Here is a 14,027-nt window from a genome sequence, read left to right on the forward strand (position 1 = left end):
GAGAAAGGGGTAGGAAGAAGTGATTGCATGAGTAGTAAAAACAGGGACACTTCTTTTGCCCACACTTACTGATGTTTTTCCCATTGCAAAGTCCAGTGTTCCTCTTTGCTCAGTACTTCAGCAACATCTATCAGGTCATGAGGGTAGATTGGGTCTTGCTGTACTCTGCAGCATCCTCCAGAAGATGGAAACTTCCTTAGCACAGAGGGAAAATAGTGCAGAGAAAACACCTGACCTGCAGTCAGGTAAATGCTACTACATTGCTTACATTTAAGCTATATGATTAAGTCACCAACACAAAGCACATGATTTTAAAATTTATTCCGTTTCCTGAAAGGTACCAGGCTTTCCCTTAACTCCAGAAGTGGGGTAGGAGCCAGTAAAGAACAAGGAATGTGTTAGAGGTACTGCTAGAGTAGGACCTGACTGTAGCACCATAAATATCAGAGGCCAGGCAGAAACACAAAATCTCCAGTTGTCCTGATGATTGTTTCTGTTGCTTCTATAGGTTAACAATGGGACTTTGAGCTTTACATGCTTGTGTTAATAACAGAACAGTAGACTACCATGTTCATTCATATTGAAGGCACAGTGACAGCTGCAGAGCTGCATTTTGAACACATCTTCATGCCAAAACAAATGTTAATACTAGCCGATCTAGTCCAAGATGGTATTTCTGTTCTAACCAACACTTACAGCAACTCAGCTGCAGGGTGAGAGTTTGTCTCCTGCAAAACCAGTTTCTGATCCTTGCTGTTTGATACATCAGTTTGAGTTGTATTAGTTCTAAAACAAAACTTCAGTGGAAGCGTTACCATTAAATCCTTGTGTACTAACTGATGCTTACCACTATACTATAGAACACATCTTGACATACAACAGGACAAATTAAAACTCTTAAGAAAGGAGAGATTCCAACAGTCAGTCCCAGCCTATACTGGATGGTACTGACAGGTACTGGAATCTCTGAGGCAGAGTTTCCCCATATATGCTAATCACACGAAGGAGAGCCACAAAGAACATTATTTGGCTTTTATTTTAGTCTGACCGAAAATATTCTTTTAAAAAGCCCCAAACACAAAACCATGGATGGAATATTTTTCAAAGTCATAACCTGGCTTGCTGTATCACAACAGGGAAGATAAGTAATAGCCCAGACAACTGGAGAAAAGTGAAAAAATTTGCACCTTTATAAATTATGGGGTAAATGCATGGCCTGCATTTAGACAGTGCAGCATAGCTTTGTTAGGCTCTTAGCCTATAGGGCTTGTTTCCAGCATTTACTAAGTGCTTCTCAAATGCTACAGCAATGACTGTAGCAATAGGACCAAATCAGGCTACTATGCTCCAGTTAGAACAGAAAGATAAATTGAGTAAGAGAGGTGCTGCAGTAGAGCTGGCATAGCCCTGTGAGCTCACTTACACTCTGTGGACAGTACTGGAGAACTGAGGATGGTCCTGATTTCTAAGGTCTGTTGGACAGTAAGTCATCACTTGTTTGACCAGAGCTGTGATACAGACTGGCTTACAGTCTAACAGAGAAAAGAAACATAACAGTCATGGAGAGAAACATCAGGTCTGCTACAAATGACATTAGAAATCCAGATCCACATTGAGCCTGAAATCTATCACATTCATCTGCTTAGCAAAAGTAAGGCCTAGCCCAGCAGCTCAACGGGTTTAAGAAAACATGGTCTTTTAAACATTTAAAACAGCATACATGTTCATTTTTTACTACTATTTGAAATGTTACACAGCCGAGTGGGACAGAGTGCCACTTAAGCTCTGGTGTAAGTGGGAGATGCTTGATTAGTAGAGCTTGCATAGAACCCATGTCTTATTTAGGCAGAGAGGCCAGCTTCACCTTCAAGTTTTCAGCAAGCTTGTCCATGAACTCAAAGGTGTTCAGGTAGTCAGAGCGTGTGACACTGAGCAGGGGAAAGAAAACAAGACAGATGTTAGTTGTAAAGACACTCAAATGATCAAACCAGGGGAAGGCCATTCAAAGAACTATTAAGTATTGCCTTTAAACCCAACAGAGTTATCTCCTACTCATCAGCCTGATGTTTTTCCCAAAAGGCTTCAAAGAGGAAGTCTGGTAGTATTTTGCAGTGAAGTAGGTCTCCACCCTAACAAATGGACAGGGCAGGATCTGGCCAAAGTAGCCAGCCTGTCATAAGACAAATGTTTGCAGTTCCTTCCCTGGTGCAATAGCAGGTACAGAGCAATGCAGACTAAACTACTTGGGGCAGGTGTTGAGTGTCTCATGTTCTGTTTCTGTGTCACTGGGTACAGATGAGCCCTGTTCTGTGACCAGACTCCAGCAATTCCTCACCATATTAAACTTTCCAGGAAATGCTGTTCAGAAACATCAAGTAAAACAGCTTCATCCAAGCACAGCTCATTACTTCACTTACTTAGGTAGGCCTTTGATACAAGCAGCAAGGTCCTTTGTCATGAAGCCAGATTCAATGGTCTCAATGCAGACGTCTTCCAGGGCAGCTGCAAAGGTCTTAAGGCTAGTGTTGTTGTCCAGCTTAGCTCTGTGAGCAAGTCCTCGTGTCCATGCAAAGATGGAGGCTGAGAGAGAACACTAGATTACTCTGACCTTCTAGAACTACCTGTACACTGTTATAACTACTGTTCAATATGACAGTTTATTTTCTAGCGTTAATAAAACTCAAAACAGAAAATTTGGTATGGGAGAACACTTATCTAAAGAAAAGCAAACCCCAGAAACTACTTGCTGCCTCCAGTAATCTCTTTGCGCTGGCCATTTTATCTTATTTTGTTTCTGCCAAAATCAAGAAGAATGACTGGAGGTAGGACTCTGTGGTTACAAAGTCGTCCTTATGATAGAAGGGTGCATCATCATCTTGCTATTACATTATACTCTGGTCCCTACGCAATTGTAGAGGCTTCTTTCCCTCAAGTCCTATGCTAGGTGAACTACTTTAAACATGTACACACCTTGGGTGGTGGCTGGGTCTTTTGGAACATCAGGGAAGGGAGTGAAAAAACCCAAAACACCAATCAACCTACTCCTTCAGGCTACTGCGGCTGTAAACCCATTGTTTCCTGAGGAGTGAAAGCACATTTCAAAGGCTAGGTTAGGTCTAACTTATTGCTCACTCCATTCCAGGTCTGGTTTTGCTCCGGGCTGAAGCTGTCTCCATAAAAGAAAAATGTGTTATGATTTACCAGTTTCACCACTCAGTGGTGCAATTCTCTGCAGAAAGGATGCGGATGTTCTTACCCCAAACCTGTCCCTTCATGTTTAGAAATTGCTCCAGAGGGCAGTAAAAAGCAGCTCACCAATGGGGTTAGTGGAAGTTTCCTGGCCTTTCTGGTGCATGCGGTAGTGACGAGTAACTGTACCATGAGCAGCTTCCGATTCAACAGTCTTGCCATCAGGGCAGATCAGCACACTGGTCATCATCCCCAGAGAGCCGTAGCCTACAAAATACACAATTTTAAAAGTTTAGTGTCTTCTTTGGAGTCCCTTTAAATTCAAACCATCCTACCATCCCCCTAACACCCTCCCAGACTTGACGCCAGTATTGCCAAATAGCAGCACTGCTGCAACTGACTGGCTAGTCCTGACATGCCATAACAACAGCTGACCTGAACAGAAGGTGCTGCTGAGCCATGAGATAAAGATATGCAGACATTCTGTACCACTTCTAAGAAATTGGTATTCTCACCTAACTTGCTGTACAGATTTTTACTGAAAAGGTGTGATATGAGAACAAAGATTCCAGTGATTGCCCACTGGAATGGGCTGCCTGAGGAGGTGGTGGGGTCGCTGTTGCTGGGGGTGTTCAGGGCAAGGCTTGACAGGATGCTTGGTTCCATGGTTTAGTTGATTGGGTAGTGTTGGATGATAGGTTGGACACGATGATCTTGAAGGTCTCTTCCAACCTGGTTTATTCTATTCTAAAGAAGCAGTGTTGGTCTGCCAATTGCTATCTTCCCCATAGGCTCATAGGAAAGAAACCTATTTCATATCAAGAACATCTGCTCTACTGAAAGGAATCACAAGTTGTCAAAACCAGACATTCACATCACCTCTGACCCTGTAGGTTTCAGAGATTTTTATCTTTGAAAGCTTCTTTGTTCAGCAGTCCAACACACATCCTCACTCTGTGGGAGACAGTTCACTGGTACTCCTTTATAAAGAGCATATTACATAAACCAACACATCTTGTCCTGTGGGTTTCTGATTCTTCTTTTTTTTTTTTTTTTTTTTTTTTTTTTTTTTTTTTGTCACCAGGCAGCTTAGAATTATAGAATGCATCAAAGGGACCCCCAAAGGTCACCTCGTCCAACCCCCTCACAATGAGCAGGGACATCGTTAAATAGATCAGGTTGCTCAAGGCCCAATCAAGTTTGACCTTGAATGTCTCCAGGGATAGGGCCTCCACCATCTCTCTGGGCAACCTGTTCCAGTATTTCACTACCCTCACCAGAAAGAGCTTCCTCCTAATGTTCAACATAAATCTACCCTGCTCTAGTGTAGCTTCTCATCAGTACACTCAAGGGATTTTTTGCAGGGCTGCTCTTAATCTCGTTATCTCCCAGCCTGTACTGATAATGAGGATTGCCCCAGTCCAGGTGCAATTGCCTTATTGAACCTCTTGAGGCTCACTTAAGCCACTTCTCCAGCCTGCCTAGGTTATATAGTATTTTGATCAAGCACCAAGGATCTGTACAGTCAAACATATCAACCTCTATTTATACCTGAAAGGTAGCTTTAAGTCCTGATGAAGGTTTTTTTATCTGTAGAGCACCTGACAGCAGGCTCAGCACTAGCTGGATTAACTCAAGCTGTCGGTGACAGAATCCCATCTGCCTGGATACCTTGCATTAGAATGGAAAGCCTTATCAGTTATTATGTTGGTAGGAACTATCATCTATTAAAGAAGAGCAACTACATAGTCTACATTCAATGGGCTCTCTGGTAAAAGTGAAATCAGAAATTCTTTGTCTGCCTGGTTATCTCCATGACTGACCATAGGTTTGAAATGCAAGTTCTGAGACCAAACATCACTTCCTGAGCCATGACATGCAATATGGAAGAGAGTCACAAGAAACTGCTTCTAAACCTGCTTCAGTGTAGCAGAGGAAACATACCTTGTGCAACAGAGTCGGATTGCACATCTCCGTCATAGTTCTTGCAGGCCCAGACAAAGCCTCCTTCTGATTTGAGGGCCTGAGCAACCATATCATCAATGAGCCTATGCTCATACCAGATCTTTTTGGCTTCAAACTGGGATTTGTATTCTCTAGAAAACAAAAATGAGAACATCTTGTCTTGTAGATAGAAAAACAGGGGTTGCAGAGTTTGTGCAAGTAATTGTGCGTAGTGAGATGTATAGACAGAGTACAAAAAAAACCAACAAAAAACCCAACAAAGCAACAACTTAAGAAACATCAATCTCCTTTACTCTTTTTTTTTTTTTTCTCCTTGCTTGCTTTGCTAAACAACTGCAAGTCTGCTTCAGAATCATAGAGAAGCACATAAAGAACCTGTGACTCTTAGGAGAGATGAACACCAAAGCCATATTCAGCTGAGCTTTTAACATTAAGTACTCTGTTCTGCAGGACAAGGAAGACTGACAGGGAAGGCAAGTGGCTCCCTCAGTTCTGCTGAATCTCTGGAAGTGCTGAATTAACTGTAGCAGCTCACAAGGCTGAAGATGTTCCTGCTGCTGTAGACTTCTACACTGCATTAGGAATAATCCAATTATCCTAGTTACCTGTCATATATCTCTTGGAAGATGTCTTTGAAGCGGCCATCATATCGCTTCAGGATGGTGTTCTTGGTGCTCATGTAGAGAGGCCAGCCTTTAGACAGTGCCATTTGGAAGGAACTGTGGGCAAAATCCTTAATAGACTGGTCAAGATTGTACATTCCCATGGCTACACCACCACAGCCTGTTAGGGGAGGGAGAATAGGTAAGAATCAAACAGATTTAGTTTTGGCTCAGGATCTGTCAGTCTCCCCGCAGCATACTCTGGCAGGTAGGCAGGTTCCCTCAGAAGATTCACTTTGCACTATCAGTTCAAAGCTCCAGCAGTTCTGTGATGCATGTATAGGACAGTGGGTTGTTTTACAGCTAGGTACATCTTAATATAATACTGTGATCTAATACTCCTAAGAAGTTTCTTCCTAATCCAGCTTAAACAGAAGAATTGTAATAGGGCCAAGTATGCTTGAACTCCTACTAGGTAGATAACTAATACAGAGCACTTTTCTATCAAAGGAGCAGGCAACAGTTTGTAGCAGGACTCTCAGTCAAGCTAGAAGTGGGATGGCTCCTATTTTAGGCTTTGACTGCACTGCAGAACTAACCTCCAGCAGTCAGGGGCAACTTTGCCTAGCTCAGTTAAGCAAGTCCCCACATGAATAGAACAGAATAAACCAGGTTGGAAGAGACCTTAAAGATCATCGCATCCAACCCATCATCCAACACTACCTAATCAACTAAACCATGCAACCAAGCACCCTATCAAGTCTCCTCCTAAATGCCTCCAGTGATGGTGACTCCACCAACTCCTCGGGCAGCCCATTCCAATGGGCAATCACTCTCTCTGTGAAGAATTTCTCCTAACATCCAGTTTGAACCTTCCCTGGCACAGCTTAAGACTGTGTCCTCTTGTTCTGGTGCTGGTTGCCTGGGAGAAGAGACCAGCCCCCAACTGTCTACAACCTCCCTTCAGGTAGTTCTAGAAAGCAATAAGGCCTCCCCTGAGCCTCCTCTTCTCCAGGCTAAGCAACCCCAGCTCCCTCAGCCTCTCCTCATAGGGCTTGTGCTCCACACCCCTCCCCAACTTTGTTGCCCTTCTCTGGACACACTCCAGCAAGTCAACATCCTTCCTAAACTGAGGGGGCCAGAACTGGACAGAGGACTCAAGGTGTGGCCTAACCAGTGCTGAGTGCAGGGGCACAATGACTTCCCTGCTCCTGCTGGCCACACTGTTCCTGATACAGGTCAGGATGCCATTAGCCCTCTTGGCCACCTGGGCACACTACAGGCTCATGTTCAGCCTACCATCAACCAGTACCCCCAGGTCCCTCTCTGCCTGGCCACTCTCCAGCCACTCTGACCCCAGCCTGTAGCACTGCATGGGGTTGCTGTAGCCAATGTGCAGAACCCGGCACTTGGATGTGTTAAATCTCATGCCATTGGACTCTGCCTATCTGTCCAGCCTGTCAAGGTCCCTCTGCATTCTTGCATTCCTGCAACTTTTTAGGATGTGTCTGACCTATCCTGCAGCTTTGTTTCATTTGCTCAGGCTGACTTCCAGCAAGTTGTGGGAAGAACACGCCAGTCATCTGGATGCAAGAGGAAGTCCTGAGAAGGTTCTGTGGAACTTTCAAAACTCACATGATTTGGATGTGTTAGCAGCCTGAATATAAGCATCTTAAACTTACAGCCCAGCTCACCTTGGGGAGAGCAGCATTCAGATCATGGGAGAGGCTGATTGTGGGTCAAAGTAGGGCTTCACAAAAAAGCTCTGTCATCTTCAGAGCACAGCTCTTTGTGTTTCTAGTGAAAAGTAGATACCATGTTCTTAATTTGAAGCACCTCACTACCACCACCTCTCTAGCTGGCCGCACAGTGCCTTTATCAGGGATCTTTACTCTGGAAACACCCTAAATGTTTTGGGGGATTATTATTTTTATTTATTTATGAAAATACCTTTTCACAATATCAAGTTGTCCTTACTTCCAGACAGTTGTTTAGTGTACAGACATGCGTGCAGAATGAAGAGGGGAAGCCAGGGGAGGCTTATCTGCTCGACAAGACAGCAAGGTCTTTTACAGTTAGCATTGGCAAAGAATGAAATTCCTGTTCCTACCAGTTAAAGGACCCTCCTGCCTCCATTAGCAAGACAAGCACAGAATAGGGTTTGGTCAGCTACAGAGACTGTGTCTGCTGGAGCAGTGATTTCTTAAGTTTCTGGATGAAAGCTATGAATGCATAGAGGTAAAAAAAACCAATGATGTTTCAACCATACAATCCTACTGCCTACTAAAAATCTCTTCATTCAGTGTCAAGACTGAACATATTAGCAATAGCTTCACAAAGCAAAGGAAGCTTGTTCTAACTGTTGTGCCATCATATCTATGGGGAGCAGAGTTCCCCCAGAGCAACAGCAGTAATCTGCCATCTTTGCACTTCCTTGCTTTCTGCTTGCTGATGCAACACAGAGCAGGGAAACAGAGTGGCAGCTGGAACTGCCAGACATCTCCAATACCAGCTCACCATTTCATCAAGTGGAAGCAGATTAGGAGTGGCAGTAAAGCAAGTGAACTCCGCATGAAAGGCTGTGCAACAAGAGATAGAAGAGGTTTCTGTGTGCAAGAATGCCAGATAAATCATTGCCAAGAACGATCCTATGGCAGTTTTGGTACAGGTTTGCCAAGCCATCTGCATACAAACTAGAATTCTGAGGTTTACATGGGTGTATTAGGTTTTATTAGCTAGAAACAAAACATTGCATACTCCCATACACAGGTCACCATAAGGCTTCAGATCCTGAACCCTGTGATCACTAATAGGCAAGAGACATAACTTGTGTGATGTTTTCTAACACCAGGGTTCTAGCAATGTGTTTGCAATTGTTTTCAGGCAACAAAGCTTAGCATTATCAGGACTCCTTCTCCTGAGCCTAGCAATGTCTACAATGAGCACAGCAATATTGCTGGGAAGGACATCAATACTTTTGGGACTGCAGCTGTTAGAACAGTTAGAGCCTACACAGCCAGAAGCATACTTGTCAAATCTCCTTTTCACCTTACAGAGTAAGTGCCAATTCTCATTTGAAAAAAAGAAGAAAGACTGCTTAATGAAGAAGGGTACAAACTGTAAAAGGTATATAGAGTCCAGTGAGACAAGCTAAAAATAGAAAGAATTATAACCAAATAGTTCTCAAATACATCTCCCCATAGATCTGTTTAAATAGCAAGTCTGTCTCTGATCAGAGCAAAAATCATACATGCTGCTATGAGAGTCATCACACAAGCATAACAGGAGGCCAGTCTTGTACGACTGTGTGTTTGATCTACCTCTTTGATCCCAAGAAGATTTCAAGTAACTTTCAGTACTTCTTAGAGAAAAGGCGGCCCTGACATTCTCCCCCACTCCACCTCACATCATATTTTACCAAACAGATCTGACTGATACTTCAAGGTTGAATTCAACCAAAACCATAAGTTTTAATCACAGCTTAGGATAATACCTACTTTCAAAGTTATGGACCAGATACGTGACTGGTTTGCCACCATCTCCTGGAGTGTAGGTCATCTCTACTTTTCCAGGCCCAGGTACCACAAAATCAGTTGCTCTGTACTGTTAAAAAAACAACAACAAACAAACCAACAATAAAAAGTTGCCATGATGATTTGAGCTATCAGGAGAACAGACCCATAGAAGACAATCTGCATGGAGGAGGGCAGGGTGCAGGATAGCATGAACAGTTTACCAAAAATCCCATTGAACGTGCTCTGTTTATTCAGCCATGTGGTCACTGGATTATTTTAATAGAGAGTAGAAAGACAAGTAGTCAAGAGTCTGCCTGTTTCAAAAGGGATCCTGCTGTCTAAGGGAAAGCTAAGAAATTTTTGCAGGTGCACTGAAGTTTAAAAGTGTGTGATCTGTGAGTAGAAAGGCTCCTCTTCCTGCCTCAAAAAATGCCATTCATATCACAACTACTAACATCACAAATAAGGGAGAATCAGGTAGCACCTTAACAAAGGTGCTCAAAAGTTCTTTGAGTTCTGTAAATGGGTACACATTTTACTCCTGAGCTACAAAGACTCTAAAGAAGACCCAAATTGTACTTCAATTTTTTAAAATGTGTCTTATCTTCCCAACTGTCCTGAACAATACTATTTAAGCTTACATTTCCTTGAAAATCATCATTTATCATATACTTTCACTCCTATTGAACAAATCCTAGCCCTAAGCTGTTCTGAAGTTAGGGAAGTGTCTTAATCATATGTCCTTTACATGTTCCTATATTATTCCTTTCAGTTTAATCTCATACTTTGGCAGGGTTTCAATCCTCTCCCTTAGTCCATTGTATCCTATTTTTATTTTGACCTCCTCAATTATTCAGTACTCTTCAGGATGCTGAAGCCCATTCTTTTGTAGTGTCAGGGCTCTGCAATTCTCCTCTTGGAAATTTATTCTTTAACCTTTCCACCCCAACTGATCTTATGAGTTGCCTTCAATCTGTGCATTTATCTATTTTAGGTATCTAAGTCTTCTAGGAAATCTTTCTGTTGTCATGTTTGACTGCTTCATGGCATATTACTACCACAGAAGACAGTTTCTTTGATTCTTCTGGGCTGCCCAAAGGCTGCTACACTGAATGCTATGCCAGGGCTTTCCACGGCCTTGTACTACCTCTGGCAGGAGAGCCTTTTAATGCAGTTCACACAGCATTATAAACCGTCTAGTGAAGAGATGCGTGAACCAGGCTCTCCTGTACTTTGTTGGGTGCTGTACAAAGTGCGGGCAAGTACCCTCTCCTGGCTGGAGTACCAGGGATAGCAGAAGCACAGGGATGTCTCTAAATATTTGTAGCGCTACATTAGCCAGAACTAAGCCTGTTGAGATAAAGAGAAGGGTAAGCACTGAAGCAACTCACTTGATCCCCGTAAGCATGACGGCCGATGACAATGGGTTTCACCCATCCAGACACCAATCGGGGAATGTTCTTGCAGATAATAGCCTCCCTGAAGACAGTGCCACCTAGGATGTTTCTAATTGTCCCATTGGGAGACTTCCACATCTGCTTCAACTTGAACTCCTCCACTCTCTTCTCATCAGGAGTGATGGTTGCACACTTTATCCCAACATTGTACTTCTTTATTGCTTCAGCAGCTTCCACAGTTACTTTATCATTTGTAGCATCACGATGCTCAATGCCCAAGTCATAGCTGTAACAAATCTACAGATGGTCAGAACTGCCCAGGACATTTGTGTCCTGGGCAGCATGAGATAAAAGGTCCTATATATGCCCAAATATAGTTTCGGGTGTCTACCGTAACTGAAGTTATCCCTCTTCTACTGCAAATGCTTCTGGAGTGGAATAACATATACACTGATACTTCTGCTGCTGGGAGTGGTAGGAGAAAGGACAGCTTTAACTTACAACTCAGGCACTCTGCCATCATGGGACTTGGCCAGTATTTCTTCTGCCTTCCCTTCTAAGCTTCCTGGCAATGCAAGCTTGCAGTCTAGGATTATAATGGTATGAAACAGTACAATCCCCAGAGGAATACGGGCCTTTATCTCAAACCACTTGTGCCAGGGATTCTGGCTCCTTTCATATACTGAGTTTATGAAGCTACACTAGGCTTCAGATCAAAAAATGCTTTGACAATGGACCCACAATCCTGGTCTGGCAGCAAACAGGCCAATATTCTCAGTCAGAGGAAGCACATTTCCCACACTGTTTTAACAGCTTGTAAGAGAACAACGGGTGCCCAGCATGGGACAGCCCTGAAGCACAGCCAGCTGTACATGAATCTAGCCATTGTGCTGCCTCAGCCAGGGGTCTGCTTTCCCTACTTTCCTTGCTCTTTGAAAAGGGGCACTCTTCAGACTGCATGCATTCACTATGATGCAGGGGTCCTGTTAGCTCGAGTTCTCAACACCAGCAAGAAAATGACTCCAGAAGAACGGGAAAGAGGTCAGACTTGCAGGTTTAAGAATGACAGATATCTTTGAAGACCTCTGTCCACGTGCCTAGGAGCAATGGAGCTGGATACTTCTCTAATGATTCTCTGTGGCTAGAAAGGGAAGAGATTATTTATTCTACTTAACCAGGTCCTGTTCATGTCCCTTTTGCCATACCAGCTGCTACTATTTGTTTTTTTCCAGAAGTGTGTAGGAGCACAGCCTGGGCTTGTAATTGCAATAGTTAGCTCATACTGCCAGCAGCAGAGCTCAGGTTTACAGGACATCAGGGTCTGTGTCCTACAACCACTCTTTTGCCCTCTGGCTGATCCTCAAACAGAGATGACAAGAAGCCATAATCCCTCTTGGAATCCACAGATGCTATGTTTCATGTCAAGGAGTGGCCAAAACACTCCATGTTTCTAATTGCTTAGAAGTCATGCAGACTGCCATGTCCTCAAAAGTCAAGATAGAAGAGATAAAAATGCAAACCATGTCAGTGACTGACTTCAGAGGCACAGCACACAAAAAAAAAAAGCCTAACTCACAATTAAGCATTCACTGCTTATTTGTGAGAAACTCCAGAGGATCTGCCAACAGACTAATAAAATACATTCACCGTGACCCCACGTTTTCTTGAGTATTTAGTGAGAAGGCCCTTTGGTAAGTTAACCAGGGGAGTCTGCTGGGAACTTTATCACTACAACAAAGGGCTAGTTAGTCTCATGCTATGAATCTCTTGGTGCTAAATAAAACATGATCAATTCCTAATCACACATGCAAATTGCAGTACAAAGTGTCTGTGTGTCATAAAAGCCATTACCTGTGCAAATCCAGATCTACATATGGAAAAATCAGCTTTTCTTTAATTAGTTCCCAGATGACCCGTGTCATTTCATCTCCTTGCATCTCCACAACAGAGCCTCCATGAATTTTTTTAGACATCTTAAGCTGTAATAGACATAAGAAATCACAACCCAAGTTCAAAAACTGTCAACACATCACTAATACATGTATGCTGCATTTTAACAAGACCACTAGAAGGAAGATATTAACAGCACACAGGAAAGCTTTCCTAAAAGTCTTGAAAATAATCACATCTTATCCCTAGTTTCATGCTAAATGGTATTTTTCTTAAAGTCCCAGCTCCTAGAGACATCTATCCAAGGCTGAAAATAAGGGTTAATATCTGAGATTTAGGGACATGCGTTCTAAGAGCATAAGCTTTGATTATGGTTGTATGAAAGAATTTGAAAGCATGATTAAACTCTTCCCCAAATTCCACATAAACAGATCAGCACTGTTTATTTTTAGATTTCATGAGTTTCAGTCCAGTTGCCCAATTATCTTCCTTTTTCTGAAAAAGAGAAGTTAATAGGTGTTATTTTAATTGCAGTTCATATTGCTAGCACTATAAAGATTAATATGTTATTAACTTCCCCTCCCATGAAGGAAACAGGTCCAGAAGTCCAAAGGCCACACCATGAATACTTTCTCCTAGCAAGCTTTATTTCTGCTGTTAAAACAAACACTGGACAGACTGGTTTCCTGTATGGAACAGAGGTTTCCCAATGTATTTGTTCAAAAACTCTCAAAAAATAAACCTGAACTCTGCCCTTCTATTTGCACTTTGCTCTTTGGCAAAACACGGCCTCACAAGATGCCGAACTGCTCTAACACAGTGCCCTGCTTTCTGACAGCGTTTCTCACTTCTGATTACGCAAGAGCTATGACTTGGCAAGTTTCTTCTCCCAAGACAGCCCTGTTCTTGTATGCAGCTGTTCAGATATTACAGTAAGATACTAAACCCTTGTGTCTGAGGTTGAAGTCTCACCGATGCTGAGGTCCAAGAAGGGTTTTATCCAGAATAAGAATGCCTACTGTAGACAGCCTATTCATTTAGATTAAATTATTCAGAGGTGTGAAGTTTGTAATGCAAGGACCCTAGGTTGTAAGCACGTGGGGAAACTGCTCCCTATTAACTTGTGATTTCCAAAATCCAATCTGTTAAACATTTTTAGTCCAGGGAGAGAATGAACTTTCTAAGCTGTGCTCTAGTTACTGCATGAAGCTGTTCCAAACTTTTTACAGAAAAAAGGAATAAAATGAGGCTGAGTTACTGAGACTCACTTTACTGTGAGCACATAAACTTGAAAAATTAGCTAGTCTGAAGCACTCCAACCCCAAAGATAGATCTTGGCTTATATTAGACCTCTCTAATAGAAAATGTTAACTTCATGTGACCATGATCTGTCTGAACTCAGCTTAGTTGTGAACATGTATTTCCACCTGTAACTATCTAAATAAGGACTGTATCACACTCCTGTGGCC

The 14,027-nt window shown here is 42.7% G+C and overlaps 1 protein-coding gene across 1 annotated transcript; it reads right to left on the bottom strand.

The window, feature by feature from the left end:
* Positions 1–294: 294 nt before the first annotated feature.
* On the bottom strand, positions 295–12,669 carry IDH1 (isocitrate dehydrogenase (NADP(+)) 1). Its single transcript, XM_009899067.2, has 8 exons — positions 12,520–12,669; positions 10,663–10,954; positions 9,254–9,359; positions 5,760–5,937; positions 5,134–5,285; positions 3,316–3,456; positions 2,418–2,580; positions 295–1,928 (listed from the first exon to the last, which is right to left on the bottom strand). The coding sequence occupies exons 1-8, from the start codon at positions 12,639–12,641 to the stop codon at positions 1,838–1,840; spliced, it is 1,245 nt and encodes a 414-aa protein (XP_009897369.1). The 5' UTR covers positions 12,642–12,669; the 3' UTR covers positions 295–1,837.
* Positions 12,670–14,027: the final 1,358 nt, after the last annotated feature.

The sequence above is a fragment of the Dryobates pubescens genome, chromosome 2 (genome assembly GCF_014839835.1).
Source record: "Dryobates pubescens isolate bDryPub1 chromosome 2, bDryPub1.pri, whole genome shotgun sequence".
Classification (NCBI taxonomy): Eukaryota; Metazoa; Chordata; class Aves; order Piciformes; family Picidae; genus Dryobates; species Dryobates pubescens.